Source organism: Entelurus aequoreus, linkage group LG14 (genome assembly GCF_033978785.1).
Source record: "Entelurus aequoreus isolate RoL-2023_Sb linkage group LG14, RoL_Eaeq_v1.1, whole genome shotgun sequence".
NCBI classification, from domain to species: domain Eukaryota; kingdom Metazoa; phylum Chordata; class Actinopteri; order Syngnathiformes; family Syngnathidae; genus Entelurus; species Entelurus aequoreus.
In genome coordinates this window covers 61,020,915-61,040,312 of record NC_084744.1, presented here as the reverse complement: position 1 = coordinate 61,040,312, position 19,398 = coordinate 61,020,915, and the positions used below count along the sequence as shown (strand labels likewise).

Genomic DNA, 19,398 nt, shown 5'->3' with positions numbered 1-19,398 from the left:
TGTGGCGGTGGGGGCGTGGCTATGGGCGTGGTCACCATGACATCATCGAGTAATTTACATAATTTACTACAATGATATGATTTTCTCTAAAAAGGCTCAAAAAATGTATACTTACTAATTAATAATAACAGTTTTGTTTTAAACGTCCATCCATCCATTTTACAATATAATTACAACACTTTATGTACATATTTATATACAGATTTGAACAATAAGTTATTCACTGAAATATATTTATTAATTGTGGTTCTTACAAAAAATATATCTTATAAAAATATAAAAGCTAAAATGTCTCTTAAAGCTCTGCCCCTTTAATTAGTGCATACTAAATAATTTACTACTACAACCATATTATTTACCAGCAACATAAAGTGAAACAGAGGCAGAGGTGTCCTGCCACAGTCAGTAACAAATAAACAGAAAACAGTAGTGGTGGTAGACAGACACAAAGCTTCATCAAACATCTGATCCACTGAACAAAGAGCTCCAAAAATCTTGATCCTACACTTCTCTTTTGTAAAGTAAATCTGAACAGCCGATATGGGCATCTACATCAACTATATGAAGCTGGACATGTGGCGGCCTTAATTCTTTCGTGACGGGCCGCCACAAATAAATGAATGTGTGGGAAACACTGGTGGTGACGTTGATTTGACCATTGAAATTTGGTCATTTCCCAACCAATATTCTACAACACAAATACAAGGTTGAAACAACATGCTTTTCCAAGTTTCCATCTGTTTTGTGGTGTAGAATGGCGTCTGGAGCACAATAGTTGGATAAGTCTGGGAAGGCGACCGACAGATAATCCTTGATATCACTCCTCAAATCTTTTTTTGATGAAGTATAGGATCTGTTCCATTGCATAGTTTGATCTTGGCTCGTATCAATGGAAATTCTATTTAGGTGTATGCAATTTTGACTCCAAAGTCAATTCCAACTTGTTCACCCAATTCTTGTTCTTATAAGCCGCAGGGTTCCCAGCAATACATTGAAACAACGTTGAGAACTTGTTAAATTAGGTCCTGACATTGAACAACTCAATCATAACGTAGAAACAACATGCTTTTTGTCAATGTTTAATCAATGTTGGGTTCTGACGTTGATTTGACCATTGAACTTTGGTCATTTCCCAACCAATATTCTACAACACAAATACAACGTTGAAACAACATGCTTTTTGACAACGTTTAATCAATGTTGGGTTCTGACGTTGATTTCATCATTGAATTTTGGTCATTTCCTAACCAATATTCTACAACGTTGAAACAACATGCTTTTTGACAATGTTTAATTAATGTTGGGTTCTGACGTTGATTTGACCATTGAACTTTGGTCATTTTCCAACCAATATTCTACTTGACAAATACAACGTTGAAACAACATGCTTTTTGACAACCTTTAATCAATGTTGGGTTGTGACGTTGATTTGACCATTGAATTTTGGTCATTTCCCAACCAATATTCAACAACCCAAATACAAGGTTGAAACAACATGCTTTTCCAAGTTTCCATCTGTTTTGTGGTGTATAACGTCGTCTGGAGCACAATAGTTGGATAAGTCTGGGAACACGACCGACAGATAATCCTTGATATCACTCGCCAGATCTTTTTTTGATCAAGTATAGGACCTGTTCCATTGCATCGTTTGATCCTTTGCTCGTGTCAATGGAAATGATATTTAGGTGTATGCAATTTTGACTTTGTTCACCCAATTCTTGTTTGTATAAAGTCATTTAAGGAACCATTAATGGCTCCAAAGCGGGTGATATGGAAGCCTATGTTGAGTCTATGTTGTTATCCTTCGGCTTTTCCATGGCAACATAGTTGTTTACGCCTGATGCAACTCTCTCCTTTGTCTGGGCTTGGCCCTCCCAACGGACAGTCTATGTCAACTAACGTCTGGCTGTTTGGAAAAGGTTTGGTATCACTGCGTCGGATGGAGGAAGAAGAGAGCGTTTACTGGCTCAGCATGGGCCGAACCTTCCATAAAGTCTGCCTGAAAGACAAGATCATCACTGTCACCCGCTACTTGCCAAAGTAAGTTCCGGATTGTGGTATGTCGTCATTGCCCCGACACAAACAATGGCCGTACGTTGCAGATATCCCTACGAGTCGGGTCACATCCAGTACACCTACAGCCTGTGTCCCGTACATCTGGATGCTCTTTTTGTGTCTTGCTGGGTGGAGTTTGCCCATGAGAGACCAGAGGAATACAAGTGGAATTACCTGGACCAGTATATATGCTCCACTGGATCAGAAGACTTCAGGTACGACGTTTAAATATTCACTTAGTGTTCATAAAGGCTTTAGAGTCATGCTGCTGAAATCACATCTTTTTAATGTTTAATGGTGCCTAAAGTCTTTGCATCAGATTTAAATGCCCATTATTTGTCAAGGGAAAAAAAAGTTGCAGTTTTTCTCTTTCATTTAATTTGTGTTTTGATTTACAGTATTTTCCGGACTATAGAGCACACCTACTCAGTTTTAGGGAAAATATTATTTTTCTGTATGTACAGTGGTGGTCAATAGTGTACCTACACTTTACGGGAGTTGCCAGAGACTAGTTGAACTTTAACTCAACTTTTACATCAAATAGTCGGGATTTTTTTCTGTGAAAAAGTCTGGATTTTTTTTTGTCAAAAAGTCTGGATTTTTTTCTGTCGAAAAATCTGGATTTTTTTCTGTCGAAAAATCTGGATTTTTTTTCTGTCAAAAAATATGGATTTTTTTTCCGTCAAATAGTCTGGATTTTTTTCTGTTCAAAATCTGGATTTTTTTCCGTCAAATAGTCTGGATTTTTTTCCGTCAAATAGTCTGAATTTTTTTCTGTTCAAAATCCGGGATTTTTTTCTGTCCAAAAAATCGGGATTTTTTTCCGTCAAAAAATCAGGATTTTTTCCTGTCAAAAAGTCTGGATTTTTTTCTGTTCAAAATCCGGGATTTTTTTCCTGTCCAAAAAATCAGGATTTTTTTCCGTCAAATAGTCTGGATTTTTTTCTGTTCAAAATCCGGGATTTTTTTTCTGTCCAAAAAATCTGGATTTTTTTCCGTCAAATAGTCAGGATTTTTTTCTGTCAAAAAATCGGGATTTTTTTCCTGTCAAAAAGTCTGTATTTTTTTCTGTCAAAATCGGGATTTTTTTTAGTCAAAACATTTGTATTTTTTTTAGTCAAAACATTTGTATTTTTTTCTGTCAAAAAATCTGGATTTTTTCCGTCAAAAAGTCAGGATTTTTTCTGTCAAAGTCGGGATTTTTTTCCGTCAAAAAGTCTGTATTTTTTCCGTCAAATAGTAGGGATTTTTTTCTGTCAAAAAATCGGGATTTTTATCCTGTCAAAAAGTCAGTATTTTTTTCTGTCAAATAGTCGGGATTTTTTTCCCTCAAATAGTAGGGATTTTTTACGTCAAATAGTCTGGATTTTTTTGCGTCAAATAGTAGGGATTTTTTACATCAAATAGTAGGGATTTTTTTCTGTGAAAAAGCCGGGATTTTTTTCTGTGAAAAAATTGGGATTTTTTCTGTCAAAAAATTGGGATTTTTTCTGTCAAAAAGTCGGGATTTTTTCTGTCAAAAAGTCGGGATTTTTTTCTGTCAAAAAGTCGGGATTTTTTTCTGTCAAAAAGTCTGGATTTTTTTCTGTCAAATAGTCGGGATTTTTTTCTGTCAAAAAATCGGGATTTTTTTCTGTCAAATAGTCGGGATTTTTTCCTGTCGAAAAGTCGGGATTTTTTCCTGTCAAAGTCTGTATTTTTTTCTGTCGAAAAGTCGGTATTTTTTGTTGTCAAAAAGTCTGCATTTTTTTCTGTCAAAAAGTCTGTATTTTTTTCTGTCAAAAAGTCTGTATTTTTTGTTGTCAAAAAGTCTGGATTTTTTCTGTGAACAAGTCTGGATTTTTTTTTAACCCGCAGGGGTCAAAGCATAGGAAAAAACTAGCGTTTTATAGTCTGGAATTTACGGGCGCTGCCAGAGACCCGTTGAACTTTACCTCCAAAAATGAGCATCGTTAATTTCTTTCGCCTTTCCTCTGCCTCCCCTAGTTTGATCGACTCGCTTAAGTTCTGGAGGACCAGGTTCCTCTTGCTTCCAGCGGGTGGCGCTCGACGTGTGGCCGACGGTGACGGCCACTGGGATGTGTACGGCGACGGAGCCGCCACAGGGATGGCCGCCAATGGCGATTGGGTCCTGTTGGATGGTTTTATCCGCTTCTTGGAGGGACTCAACCGCATTCGACGACGTCATCGATCCGACAGAATCATCAGAGTGAGTGTCTGAAAAATGCAACCGCATTTTTTAAAACTCTCTCACCTGTCTCCAGCAAGGCCAGTGACGGGGTTTTCCATTTTAAAACCGTATTGGTGCTTGGATGGTACTTAAGTATGAGTATTTCAGGTCTATCACTGATCGTGCTATGAATGTAACCAAGGGCAGCATTTACTTATATGACCCAATACAAACAACATTCCCTAGTCATGGTGAAAAAAAACAAAAAACCTAGCCAATAGACATGGTCACACATAACACCATACAACACAATTTGTGGATATTCTAAAAAATGTCCATGCGCCATAATAAAATTCAGAATTACACCCATGACAAAGCATGATGGGAAAAATGCTAAACACTCCCCACACTTATCCATGTTTGACACATTTTAGCTGCTTGATATTTCTGATCAACTACAAAACTATAAAGAGGTCATAACGGAAGTAAACAAGGTATGAGTTGAACTTTCACATACTCTTCATATCCATTTATAATAACTATTATACTTATATGACCTAATCCAAACAACCTTCCCTAGTCATGGCGCAGAAAACAAAAAAATGAAACCAGCCCAAAAAGTCAACAAACCTGGTCACATATAACGAAGTCGTGTTTGTTTTGACACAGCAGAAAGGCAATCCAATGAAGGCCATGAATTCTCATCTGTCGTATCCTTCTGAGCACGTGACACCTCTGCAAGGCAAGAAAGGAACGTCGGCGTTGTCGGCTTTGCTGGAGATGGAGCAGAACCAGAGGTAGGTGTGCACAGAACCAGAGGTAGGTGTGCACGTAAGCCACATACACAGAACCAGAGGTAGGTGTGCACGTAAGCCACATACACAGAACCAGAGGTAGGTGTGCACGTAAGCCACATACTGTACACAGAACCAGAGGTAGGTGTGCACCTATCCCACATACACAGAACCAGAGGTAGGTGTGCACCTATCCCACATACACAGAACCAGAGGTAGGTGTGCACCTATCCCACATACACAGAACCAGAAGTAGGTGTGCACGTAAGCCACATACACAGAACCAGAGGTAGGTGTGCACGTAAGCCACATACACAGAACCAGAGGTAGGTGTGCACGTAAGCCACATACACAGAACCAGAGGTAGGTGTGCACCTATCCCACATACACAGAACCAGAGGTAGGTGTGTACGTAAGCCACATACACAGAACCAGAGGTAGGTGTGCACCTATCCCACATACACAGAACCAGAGGTAGGTGTGTACGTAAGCCACATACACAGAACCAGAAGTAAAAATAAATAAATAGATGTATATATATATAATATTATTTATTAGTATCAAAATTTCAGCTTTTTCTCAATACATAGTTTTTTTCGCTATTTCTTTTTCTTACATTTTTACTGTTGTTTTTTCCAACAATATTTTGTGGGCCTTTTCCTGTAAGAATATAATGATAATAAATTATAAAAAATAATGTCACAACTGTGTAACTGGACAACCTAGTGTCAAATATTCTGCTTTTAATTTGTCAAATTAATTAATTCCTTATTTCAAAGTATTTTGTTATTTTAAACTGACTGTGGTTTACTTTTTGTTGTTGTTGAGAAATTCTAATATTTTAGATGAGGGGTGTCTAAACTTTGTAAAAAATAATAATAAAAATAAAGACGATATTTAAAGACACAATTTGTGACAATGTATATTATTATTTATTAGTATCAACATTTCATCTATTTCTCAATACATTGTTTCTTCCAACAATATTTTGTGGGCCTTTTCCTGTAAGAATATAATGATAATAAATTGTAATAATGATGTTATGATTGTGTAACTGCTCAACCTACTGTCAAACATTCTGCTTTACAAAATTATTAATTATTATACTTTTAATAGTGTTTATTATTGTAGTTATTTTCATTTGTCAATTTGATAAATAATTAGTTAATAGTATTATTTTCTTTATTTTAAACTGACTGTAGTTAACATTTTATTTTTATTTTGAGAAATTCTAATATTTTAGATGAGGTGTGTAAACTTTCTAAAAAAATAAATAAAAATAAAGACAGTATTTAAAGACAATTTTGTGTTATAGGTGACAAAGTATATTGTTATTAGTATCAAAATTTCAGCTTTTTTACATGACATAAAAAATGTTTTCGCTCTTTTATCTTCAATTTTTACATTTTTTCCCGACAGTTTGCTGTGGGCCAACAAAACTCGAGCAGTGGACAGCAAATTAGTAGTATCAGAACTTCAGCTTTTTCTCATTACATTGTCTTTTTGCTCTTTTTGCTGACATTTTTACTGTTTTTTTTAAAATATGCTGCGGGCTGACAAAACTTTGGACACCCCTAATTTAGACTGCAACAATTGTAGGTCATCTGTGATCATGTGTGTCGAGATACTAAATGATACAAAGCAGCACAAGGGCCAAAAGCGGCACAATACAAAACTATTTGACCAACTTGTAGAGGCCCAGGACCATGGCCAAGAGCAAAAGGTAGAAGATCTAAGATATAAGTTTACACTCCAATCCAATATGGAGAGGTGTCATCTGGGCATGTGAGTCCAAACATTTACACTGGAGCCAGGAGTTGTCATTCACAGCCTTTTCTTGACTTTGACAGAACATTGGAGGAGCAGCAGCAGAAGGCGAGGCCCTTCACCTCCATTATTGAACTGTCCAGTGTGGTCACAGCAGAAAGTCCACGCAAGGTCAGCCTCTTTTTTCAACGTTAGACTTGTTATACTAAACACCTTCATACCAAAGTATGACTATTCAGCGAGGCTTTGGTTGGTTGGTTTATATTTTAGCAATTAATGTTATGTATTTGCACATTGGATGGGAAATAATGTGAAGTGTTTGCTATTCTATAGTTGCCTGCTGAACACGTTGAAGGTGTGGACAAGGGACTTCCAGCAGGACTGACAGCTGCAGTGGCACATTCTGTGGGAGAGACTGCATTTGACCCCAGGTACACTTAAAGGCGGGATTTTTTTCTGTCAAATAGTCGTGATTTTTTTTCTGTCAAAAAATCTGGATTTTTTTTCTGGTTTATTTCTGTCAAAAAATCTGGATTTTTTTCTGTCAAAAAGTCTGGATTTTTTTCTGTCAAAAAATTGGATTTTTTTCTGTTAAAAAGTCGGGATTTTTTTCTGTTAAAAAGTCAGGATTTTTTCTGTCAAAAAATAGGGATTTTTTCCGTCGAAAAATCTGGGATTTTTTCCGTCGAAAAATTGGGATTTTTACCGTCAGAAAATCTGGATTTTTTCCGTCAAAAACGCCTGATTTTTTCCATCAAAAACTCGTGATTTTTTCTGTCAAAAACTCGGGACTTTTTCTGTCAAAAAGTCTGGATTTTTTTCTGTCTAAAAGTCTGGGTTTTTTTCTGTCTAAAAGTCTGGGGGTTTTTCTGTCAAAAAGTCTGGATTTTTTTCTGTCAAAAAGTCTGGATTTTTTTCTGTCAAAAAGTCTGGATTTTTTTCTGTCAAAAAGTCTGGATTTTTTTCTGTCAAAAAGTCTGGATTTTTTTCTGTCCAAAAAATCGAGATTTTTTTCTGTCGATAAATAGAAATTTTTTTCTGTCAATAAATCAAAATTTTTTCTGACAAAGTCTGAATTTTTTCTTTCCAAAAATCTAGATTTTTTTCTGTCAAAAAATCTGGATTTTTTCCATCCAAAAATCTCGATTTTTTCTGTTAAAAAGTCGGGATTTTTTTCTGTTAAAAAGTCAGGATTTTTTCTGTCAAAAAATAGGGATTTTTTCCGTCGAAAAATTGGGGTTTTTACCGTCAGAAAATCTGGATTTTTTCCGTCAAAAACGCCTGATTTTTTCCATCAAAAACTCGTGATTTTTTCTGTCAAAAACTCGGGACTTTTTCCGTCAAAAAGTCTGGATTTTTTTCTGTCAAAAAGTCTGGATTTTTTTCTGTCAAATCAGATTTTTTTCTGTCAAAAAATCAGATTTTTTTCTGTAAAAAAAAATCGAGATTTTTTCTGTCAAAAAAAATCGAGATTTTTTTCTGTCGATAAATAGAGATTTTTTTCTGTCAATAAATCAACATTTTTTCTGACAAAGTCTAGATTTTTCTGTCCAAAAATCTGGATTTTTTTCTGTCCAAAAATCTGGATTTTTTCTGTCAAAAAGTCTGGATTTTTTTCTGTCAAAAAGTCAGCATTTTTTCTGTTAAAAAGTCTGGATTTTTTCTGTCAAAAAGTCAGCATTTTTTCTGTTAAAAAGTCAGCATTTTTTCTGTCAAAAAGTCTAGATTTTTTTCTGTCAATGAATCAGGATTTTTTTTTCGACCAAAAAGTCTGTATTTTTGCTGTCAAAAAGGATGGATTTTTTTCGTCAAAAAATCTGAATTTTTTTCCGTCAAAAAGTCGGGATTTTTTGTTTATGTGGGGCATAGTTTCCTTGCTCAAAACAGGAAGAGGGCGGGATATAATGCTTACAACACTTTAGAAAATTAGGGAAAATTTGTCACTTTACAACACGTGAACTATGAGCCATTTCCCACCACTGTCAGTAACAGTTCTTTATGTTGTTTGTTGGCAGTCTGCACTTTATTTGTTGTCTGCAGTTGATGTTATTTGTTGTCTGCAGTTGATGTTATTATATGTGTGCAGTGGGCAGTCTTTGGTGGGCGACCTGTCTCTGTCCTCCTCCTCAACACTGCCGGAGATCCTGCAGGCCATTAAACATCCCACGTAAGTCCCCTCCCTCGCTGGCTCTCAAGTCAAATACTTCCATGCTTCACACTTTCATGGCAAACGTGTGGACAATGCTGAAGAAACAAGTCCATGTCAGGAAAAGCAACACATTTAGCTGAACTGCAGCAATTTAAGTGGTCAAGCAGAAGCTTGTGGATGGCTACCAAAAGCGCCTTATTGCAGGTCAACTTGCCAAGGGACATGTAAGCAAATATTAACATTGCTGTATGTATACTTTTGACCCTCACATTTTCAGTAGAGCCATAATAAATTCATTGAAGAAGCAAACTTCATGAATGTTTTTTGTGACCAACAAGTATGTGCTCTATCACAAAAAAATAATAATGATTGTAAACTCAAGACAGCCATGACATGATGTTCTTTACGAGTGTACGTACACTTTTGAGCAGGACTGCATGTGTGTACAGTGGTGGGGATAAAGAAGTCTATGTGGTTAATGAGATGTTTCCTATGTTCCATGCTGACATAGCACAGGTGTGCTGCTGCTGCCCGAGCAGAGAGGTCTGCCCCTCAACTGCTTCATAAGCGCCGAGGTCATCCACTGGCTGGTCACCAACGTTGAGGGTGTGGTCACACAGAACATGGCTGTGGATATCATGCAGGTAAGCATCAACTGTCTTGATTGACATGTCATTTTTCCTTTGAAACAACAAACCGGTGTCGCTCATAGAGCTCATTGAGCTGGGGAAATGTGGCGTCTCGGTTCTTCCGTATGCCTTGCATGTATGGAGGTATTGACTAATAAATCATCTCCAAAGTCTTTGGATTACAGAAAATTCTAAATTGACTTTAAATATTTCAAAATGTCATCCTAACTTGGTATCACCAAGCCCACAACTGGTGTGTTTCTAGAAATAACTTCACCACATCTGCTTTCTCACTCATTTTTGCTTTTGTAACACATGTTTTCCCTTCTTGGAAAATGTTCTCTCAATTTATAGATCATCCCCTTTTATTTCTGCCATATCTTCATGATAAGTTAGTCTGTGTTTCCCACCAAGGTCTTCCTAGAGACATTGTCCTGAACAACTACTTTAACTGTTTAATCATATTGTTTTGCTCTTTTGTCATTTTAGAAAATGCTGGATGAAGGTTTGGTGGCTCATGCATCTGGAGATGCTATGCGGACCTTTGTTTATGGCTTCTACATATACAGGATCGTGGCGGAGAAGGATGGTAAATATACTCTGCTACATCCTAGCCAATACCTTTATCTCGATTCTACCATTGAACCTAGAAGAGGTGTGAACGCTCCAATGCTGAAGTTGAAGTGAAATGCTGACAGAATGTAGTAGGAATGTAAGAATAGTTTGAATGTTGAAGAGCTGACACTGAACTGAAATGATAACTTGGGAAAGTGTTAGTTAGAATGTCCAGGATGAGTGGAAAGTGTTGATGTTGGAATGGTTTGAATAGGTTGAAAAATGTGGGAATTGTGCAACTTGGAAAAATGTCCCATTCATTTCATTGGGAACTTCCTGGAATTTTGGGAAAAGCAGGATTTTTTGAAAATGATTAGGAGCATGAATGTCCTGAATGAGCTGAATTGGTTGGTGTTGGAATTATTTAAATCGGGCAAGAAATGTTGAAGTAGTAAATGGTATTAAGGAATTTCGGGAAAATCAGGAATTTTTTTGAACTCGGAAAAAGGGTAGTTTGAATTTCCAGAATGGTGGAATGTGTTGAAGGTGGAATGGTTTGAATGGTTTAAAGAATGTGGGAATTGTGGAAGTTTGAAAAATGGCCAACTCATTTTGAATGGGAACTTCCTGGAAATTTTGGGAAAGGCAGAATTTTTTTTGAAAATGCTTAGGAGCATGAATGTCCTGAATGAGCTGAATTGGTTGGTGTTGGAATTGTTTAAATCGGTCAAGAAATGTTGATTTAGTAACAGTCTTTAATTGAGAAATTCCTGGAATTTTGGGAAAACCGGGAATTTTTCTAGTTCCTTAACCAACTTGGTTTTTGTCCTGAATATGAGGAGTGTTTTGATGGTGGAACGGTTGACAAATGTGAAAGGAGTAGTCGAACTTACGGGTGGAAATAGGTTACCAAAAAACAGGAATTCCTGGAAATTTGTCGAATGTGGAAAAATGGTAGTTTGAATGGGTTGAAGAATGTGGGAATTGTGGAAGTTTGAAAAATGGCCAATTCATTTCAATGGGAACTTCCTGGAAATTTTGGGAAAAGCAGGATTTTTTTAAAAAAAAATGATTAGGAGCATGAATGTCCTGAATGAGCTGAATTGGTTGGTGTTGGAATTGTTTAAATCGGTCAAGAAATGTTGAATTAGTAACAGTTTTAATTGAGAAATTCCTGGAATTTTGGGAAAACCGGGAATTTTTCTAGTTCCTTAACCAACTTGGTTTTTGTCCTGAATATGAGGAGTGTTTTGATGGTGGAACGGTTGAAAAATGTGAAAGGAGTAGTCGAACTTACGGGTGGAAATAGGTTACCAAAAAACAGGAATTCCTGGAAATTTGTCGAATGTGGAAAAATGGTAGTTTGAATGTCGAGGATGAGTTGAATGGGTTGAAGAATGTGGGAATTGTGGACGTTTGAAAAATGGCCAATTCATTTCAATGGGAACTTCCTGGAAATTTTGGGAAAAGCAGGATTTTTTTGAAAATGCTTAGGAGCATGAATGTCCTGAATGAGCTGAATTGGTTGGTGTTGGAATTGTTTAAATCGGGCAAGAAATGTTGAAGTAGTAACAGTTTTTAATTGAGAAATTCCTGGAATTTTGGGAAAACCGGGAATTTTTCTCGTTCCTTAACCAACTTGGTTTTTGTCCTGAATATGAGGAGTGTTTTGATGGTGGAACGGTTGAAAAATGTGAAAGGAGTAGTCGAACTTATGGGTGGAATTAGGTTACCAATAAACAGGAATTCCTGGAAATTTGTCGAATGTAGAAAAATGGTAGTTTGAATGTTGAGGATGAGTTGATTGTGTTAATGTTGGAATGGTTTGAATAGGTTGCAAAATGTGGGAATTGTGCAACTTGGAAAAATGTCCCATTCATTTCATTGGGAACTTCCTGGAATTTTGGGAAAAGCAGGATTTTTTGAAAATAATTAGGAGCATGAATGAGCTGAATTGGTTGGTGTTGGAATTGTTTAAATCGGGCAAGAAATGTTGAAGTTGTAAATGGTATTAAGGAATTTCGGGAAAATCAGGAATTTTTTTGAACTCGGAAAAAGGGTAGTTTGAATTTCCAGAATGGTGGAATGTGTTGAAGGTGGAATGGTTTGAATGGTTTAAAGAATGTGGGAGTTGTGGAAGTTTGAAAAATGGCCAACTTATTTTGAATGGGAACTTCCTGGAAATTTTGGGAAAGGCAGGATTTTTTTTGAAAATGCTTAGGAGCATGAATGTCCTGAATGAGCTGAATTGGTTGGTGTTGGAATTGTTTAAATCGGTCAAGAAATGTTGATTTAGTAACAGTCTTTAATTGAGAAATTCCTGGAATTTTGGGAAAACCGGGAATTTTTCTAGTTCCTTAACCAACTTGGTTTTTGTCCTGAATATGAGGAGTGTTTTGATGGTGGAACGGCTGAAAAATGTGAAAGGAGTAGTCGAATTTACGGGTGGAAATAGGTTACCAATAAACAGGAATTCCTGGAAATTCGTCGAATGTGGAAAAATGGTAGCTTGAATGTTGAGCATGAGTTGAATGTGTTGAATGAGTTGAAGAATGTGGGAATTGTGGAAGTTTGAAAAATGGCAAATTCATTTCAATGGGAACTTCTGGAAATTTTGGGAAAAGCAGGAATTTTTTTTTTTTAAATGATTAGGAGCATGAATGTCCTGAATGAGCTGAATTGGTGGGTGTTAGAATTGTTTAAATCGGTCAAGAAATGTTGAATTAGTAACAGTTTTAATTGAGAAATTCCTGGAATTTTGGGAAAACCGGGAATTTTTCTAGTTCCTTAACCAACTTGGTTTTTGTCCTGAATATGAGGAGTGTTTTGATGGTGGAACGGTTGAAAAATGTGATAGGAGTAGTCGAACTTACAAGTGGAAATAGGTTACCAAAAAACTGGAATTCCTGGAAATTTGTTGAATGTGGAAAAATTGTAGTTTGAATATCGAGGATGAGTTGAATGTGTTGAAGAATGTGGGAATTGTGAAAGTTTGAAAAATGGCCAATTCATTTTGAATGGGGAAATGCACAAAAAAAAGGAATTATGGGAAATCTGGGAATTTTTTTTTAGAATAGTTGAAGAAGAGCACACAATTCCTGAACAGGCTAAATATTTTGAAGTTGGAACAGTTTGAATCAGATGAAAAATGTGGAAGTTGTGGAACTTTGAAGAATGTCCCATTCATTTCAAAACGAATTTCAGAAAAAATTGGGAATTTCGGGAAAAGCAGGAATTTATTTGAAAATTGTAAAAACCTTGAATGGTCAGAATGAGTTGAAATGGTTGGTGTTGAAATTTTTCAAATCGGTGGAGAAATGTTGAAGTAGTGACATGTTTAATTGAGAAATGGCATTACGAAATTCCTGGAATTTCGAGAATTTTTCCAGTTCAAAAAACAACTTTGTTTTTTGTCCTGATTAAGAGGAATGTTTTGACGGTGGAAATGTTGAAGTGGGTTGAAAAATGTGGAAGGAGTCGTCGCCAGAAAAAAGGGTAAAAATAGGGCTTTGGAAAAGCAGGAATTCTGGAAAATCCTGGAATTTTTTTAAACTTGGAAAAAGGGTAGTTTGAATTTCCAGGATGGTGGAATGTGTTGAAGGTGGAATGGTTTGAATAGGTTGAAAAATGTGAGAATGGTAGAAGTTTGAAAAATGGCCAATTCATTTTGAATGGGGAAAATGCATTTAAAAAAAAATTATGGGAAATCTGGGAATTTTTTTTTAGAATTGTTGAAGTAGAGCACACAATTCCTGAACAGGCTGAATATTTTGAAGTTGGAACAGTTTGAATCAGATGAAAAATGTGGAAGTTGTGGAACTTTGAAGAATGTCACATTGATTTTAATGGTAATTTCCCCAAAATTTGGGAATTTCGGGAAAAGCGGGAATTTTTTTTGTAAATGGTAAAAAACTTGAATGGTCAGAATGAGTTGAAATAGTTGGTGTTGAAATTTTCCAAGTCTGTCCAGAAATGTTGAAGTAGTAACATGTTTAATTGAGAAATGGCATTATGAAATTCCTGGAATTTCTGTAAAACCGGGAATTTTTCCAGTTCAAAAAACAACTTAGTTTTTTTGTCCTGATTAAGAGGAATGTTTTGAGGGTAGAAAGGTTGAAGTGGGTTGAAAAATGTGGAAGGAATAGTCGCCAGAAAAAAGGGTGAAAATAGGGCTTTGGAAAAGCAGGAATTCTGGAAAATCCTGGAATTTTTTTTAACTTGGGAAAAAGGGTAGTTTGAATTTCCAGGATGGTGGAATGTGTTGAAGGTGGAATGGTTTGAATAGGTTGAAAAATGTGAAAATGGTGGAAGTTTGAAAAATGGCCAATTCATTTTGAATGGGGAAAATGCATTAAAAAAAAAAAAATTATGGGAAATCTGGGATTTTTTTTTTAGAATTGTTGAAGTAGATCACACAATTCCAGAACAGGCTGAATATTTTGAAGTTGGAACAGTTTGAATCAGATGAAAAATGTGGAAGTTGTGGAACTTTGAAGAATGTCACATTCATTTCAATGGGGATTTCCCCAAAATTTGGGAATTTTGGGAAAATGGTAAACACAACTTTAATGGTCAGAATGAGTTGAAATGGTTGGTGTTGAAATTTTCCAAATCTGTCCAGAAATGTTGAATTGAGAAATGGCATTATGAAATTCCTGGAATTTCTGTAAAACCGGGAATTTTTCCAGTTCAAAAAACAACTTAGTTTTTTTGTCCTGATTAAGAGGAATGTTTTGAGGGTAGAAAGGTTGAAGTGGGTTGTAAAATGTGGAAGGAATAGTCGCCAGAAAAAAGGGTGAAAATAGGGCTTTGGAAAAGCAGGAATTCTGGAAAATCCTGGAATTTTTTTAAACTTGGGAAAAAGGGTAGTTTGAATTTCCAGGATGGTGGAATGTGTTGAAGGTCGAATGGTTTGAATAGGTTGAAAAATGTGAGAATGGTAGAAGTTTGAAAAATGGCCAATTCATTTTGAATGGGGAAAATGCATTAAAAAAATTTTTATGGGAAATCTGGGAATTTTTTTTTAGAATTGTTGAAGTAGAGCACACAATTCCTGAACAGGCTGAATATTTTGAAGTTGGAACAGTTTGAATCAGATGAAAAATGTGGAAGTTGTGGAACTTTGAAGAATGTCACATTGATTTTAATGGTAATTTCCCCAAAATTTGGGAATTTCGGGAAAAGCGGGAATTTTTTTTGTAAATGGTAAAAAACTTGAATGGTCAGAATGAGTTGAAATGGTTGGTGTTGAAATTTTCCAAGTCTGTCCAGAAATGTTGAAGTAGTAACATGTTTAATTGAGAAATGGCATTATGAAATTCCTGGAATTTCTGTAAAACCGGGAATGTTTCCAGTTCAAAAAACAACTTTGTTTTTTTGTCCTGATTAAGAGGAATGTTTTGAGGGTAGAAAGGTTGAAGTGGGTTGAAAAATGTGGAAGGAATAGTCGCCAGAAAAAAGGGTGAAAATAGGGCTTTGGAAAAGCAGGAATTCTGGAAAATCCTGGAATTTTTTTAAACTTGGGAAAAAGGGTAGTTTAAATTTCCAAGATGGTGGAATGTGTTGAAGGTGGAATGGTTTGAATAGGTTGAAAAATGTGAAAATGGTGGAAGTTTGAAAAATGGCCAATTCATTTTGAATGGGGAAAATGCACCAAAAAAAAGGAAATCTGGGAATTTCTTTTTAGAATAGTTGAAGTAGAGCACACAATTCCAGAACAGGCTGAATATTTTGAAGTTGGAACAGTTTGAATCAGATGAAAAATGTGGAAGTTGTGGAACTTTGAAGAATGTCACATTCATTTCAATGGGGATTTCCCAAAAATTTGGGAATTTTGGGAAAAGCGGGAATTTTTTTTTAAATGGTAAAAAACTTGAATGGTCAGAATGAGTTGAAATGGTTGCTGTTGACATTTTTCGAAATCTGTAGTGAAATGTTGAAGTAGTGACATCAGTGTTTCCCACACATTCACTTATTTGTGGCGGCCCGCCACAAAAGAATTACGTCCGCCACAAATAAAAAAAAATAAAAATGAAAAAAAATTTTTTTTAATTTTTTTTATTTTTTATTTTTTGTCCTGTCCATCTTCTAAGGGAAATCATATAGTAGATGTAGATGCCCATATAGGCTGTTCAGATTTACTTTACAAAAGAGGATAGAGGATACTTCTCTTGTTGCCTTATTTGTATTTGACCACTACTGTTTTCTGTTTATTTGTTACTGACTGTGGCAGGACCACTCTGCCTCTGTTTCACTTTATGTTGCTGCTAAATAATATGCTTGTAGTAGTAGGCTAAAGTTAAATTATTTAGTATGCACTAATTAAAGGGGCAGAGCTTTAAGAGACATTTAAGCTTTTATATTTTATAAGATATATTTTTTGTAAGAACCACAATTAATAAATATATTTCAGTGAATAACTTATTGTTCAAATCTGTATATAAATATGTACATAAAGTGTTGTAATTATATTGTAAAATGGATGGATGGATGGACGTTTAAAACAAAACTGTTATTATTAATTAGTAAGTATACATTTTTTGAGCCTTTTTAGAGAAAATCATATCATTGTAGTAAATTATGCAAATTACTCGATAATGTCATGGTGACCACGCCCATAGCCACGCCCCCACCGCCACAGGTATCTTGGCAGTTTATGGGAAACACTGGACATGTTTAATTGAGAAATGGTATTAGGGAATTCCTGGAATTTCAGTAAAACGGGGAATTTTTCCAGTTAAAAAAAACAACTTCATTTTTTGTCCTGATTAAGAGGAATGTTTTGACGGTGGAAATGTTGAAGTGGGTTGAAAAATGTGGAAGGAGTCGTCGCCAGAAAAAGGGTGGAAATTGGGCTTTGGAAAAGCAGGAATTCTGGAAAATCCTGGAATTTTTTTTAACTTGGGAAAAAGGGTAGTTTGAATTTCCAGGATGGTGGAATGTGTTGAAGGTGGAATGGTTTGAATAGGTTGAAAAATGTGAAAATGGCGGAAGTTTGAAAAATGGCCAATTCATTTTGAATGGGGAAAAATGTCCTGGAAAACCTGGAATTCTGGGAATTCTGGGAATTTGTTGAGGGAAAGCCCGCAATTCCAGAATCGGCTGAGCAGTTTGAAGTTGGTATGGTTTGAATGGGGTGAAAAATGTGGAAGGTAGAGCCAAAATCTGGTTTAGAATAATAATAAGTTGAATAATAATAATAAATAGATACATTTTGGTGTACAATTGGGTAATTCACACAATTACCCAATTTCCTTCCTCTTCCAGCAGGTCAAACCTCGCAGCCAGCACCAAGCGTGCCTTGTGGCTGGTCCACTGCAGCCCTGGAAGACTTTGCCCTGTTCCAGAGGAAATGGTTCGAGGTGGCCTTTGTGTTGGAGGAGCAGCAGTCATGTGACCTGCCGGCCTTCTTACTGCCCTGGTTGCCAAGCCGGCCCGCTTCCTACGCCAGCAGACACAGCTCCTTCAGTCGCAGCTTTGGAGGACGCAGCCAGTCCGCCGCACTGCTAGGTACTTCATCTGTTGTGTTGTTGTGAACGACATCATCAGAATGCTTTCTTCTACCTGGTGTGTGTCCAGCTGCCACAGTCCCGGAGCAGAAGACGGTCACAGTGGACGTGGACGCCAACAACCGCAGGGGTCGCACTGAGTGGTGCACGTGTTACTACAACGGCAACTTCTCCACCAACACCGCCTTTGAGATTAAACTCCACTGGATGGCTGTGACTGCAGCTGTCCTCTTTGAGATGGTAAGTACTCCTGCTTCCTGCCACCATATTAGGTAGGGCTGGCCCGTATGGCAGGAAAAACCAGCGCCAGTTCTGTGGTCAGATGAAACAAAAATGGAGCTGTTTGGCCACAATACCCAGCAATATGTTTGGAAGAGAAAATCCCAGGAACACCATTCCTACCGTCAAGCATGGTGGTGGTAGTATTATGCTCTGGGCCTGTTTTGCTGCCAATGGAACTGCTGCTTTAAATGGGACAATGAAAAAGGAGGATTAGCTCCAAATTCTTCAGGACAAGCTAAAATCATCAGGAAATGTCAACACAAGCGTGGAAAAAGACTCCAATCAATGTAAACAAAATTGTAAAATCACATAAACTTAACGACCTCTTAAAATGAAGGTGGAAAAAATAAGGAATGTGTAAGAAATGCTTGATAAAGTGTAAGAAAAATAGTGAAAAATGTAAACAAAAGAGACACCCGAGAAGACTATTTTCTGCAGGTTTAGTGGCAGCTGTGCTCTAAAGGGTGAGCGTGGTGTTAGCGGTCTTGTTGGGACGAGCGCCTTGCATCATTTACAGACCTCGTTGGTCTGACTAAGGTCCATTTTTAAAAAAAATAAATAAATAAATAAAAAATCCAAAAAAGTGGGACTTTTCTTGTTTTATCCACAATTTCTTCATTTTGACTTCCATATTCAAGAATCACCCGCCAGACAACAAGATGGCGCAACCAAACTTGATAGTTGACACGGTTAACTGTTGGCGTGTCATTCCCGCCGAACCGCTTCTTCCGAAGAAGGAAAAAAAATAAAATCGAATGTTATATTCGGAGACATTTTTTATTGATATCGATTCCGTTTCTATGGAGCCCCTAAAGAGACATGGGGGAGAAAAAAATTTGTATGATTTTTTTTATTTTAAATTTTTTTTGACACACGAGATACATGTCTAAAAAAAAAATAATAATAATAATTTTAAATTTTTATAATTTTCTAAAAATAAACTATCTCGTGCGCACGGGAAAGTTTCTTGTGCGCACCAGATACATGTCTAAAAAAATAATAATAAAAAAAAAAAAAGAAATTATACTTTTTTTTTATTTTTATAATTTTATAAAAATAAACTATCTCGTGCGCACGGGAAAGTTTCTTGTGCGCACCAGATACATGTCTAAAAAAATAATAATAAAAAAAAAAAAAGAAATTATACTTTTTTTTTATTTTTATAATTTTATAAAAATAAACTATCTCGTGCGCACGAGAAAGTTTCTCGTGCGCACGAGATACATGTCTAAAAAAAAAATAAAAAAAATAAAAAAGAAATTATACTTTTTTTTAAATTTTTATAATTTTATAAAAATAAACTATCTCCGTGCGCACAGGAAAGTTTCTCGTGCGCACGAGATACATGTCTAAAAAATAATAATAATTTTTTTAAAATTTTATAAAAAGTTTCTCGTGCGCACGGGAAAGTTTCTCGTGCGCGCAAGATACATGTCTAAAAAAATATAAATAAAAAAGAAATTATACTTTATTTTTTATTTTTATAATT

At 36.1% G+C, this 19,398-nt stretch overlaps 1 protein-coding gene across 4 annotated transcripts in view; it reads left to right on the top strand.

Annotated features, from left to right (window-relative positions):
- The window catches only part of depdc5 (DEP domain containing 5, GATOR1 subcomplex subunit), a 67,672-nt gene that overhangs the window by 44,195 nt on the left and 4,079 nt on the right, over positions 1 to 19,398 (top strand). For 2 of the 4 annotated variants that reach the window (XM_062070397.1, XM_062070396.1), the window contains exons 28-38: positions 1,920 to 2,040; positions 2,103 to 2,270; positions 4,042 to 4,264; positions 4,895 to 5,022; positions 6,870 to 6,957; positions 7,120 to 7,217; positions 8,873 to 8,953; positions 9,447 to 9,579; positions 10,054 to 10,153; positions 17,386 to 17,628; positions 17,698 to 17,867. In XM_062070397.1, the coding sequence (XP_061926381.1) occupies positions 1,920 to 2,040; positions 2,103 to 2,270; positions 4,042 to 4,264; positions 4,895 to 5,022; positions 6,870 to 6,957; positions 7,120 to 7,217; positions 8,873 to 8,953; positions 9,447 to 9,579; positions 10,054 to 10,153; positions 17,386 to 17,628; positions 17,698 to 17,867 (1,553 nt within the window). The remainder of the gene's footprint in view (positions 1 to 1,919; positions 2,041 to 2,102; positions 2,271 to 4,041; positions 4,265 to 4,894; positions 5,023 to 6,869; positions 6,958 to 7,119; positions 7,218 to 8,872; positions 8,954 to 9,446; positions 9,580 to 10,053; positions 10,154 to 17,385; positions 17,629 to 17,697; positions 17,868 to 19,398) is intronic. The other 2 variants (XM_062070400.1, XM_062070398.1) reach the window with 2 other exon arrangements.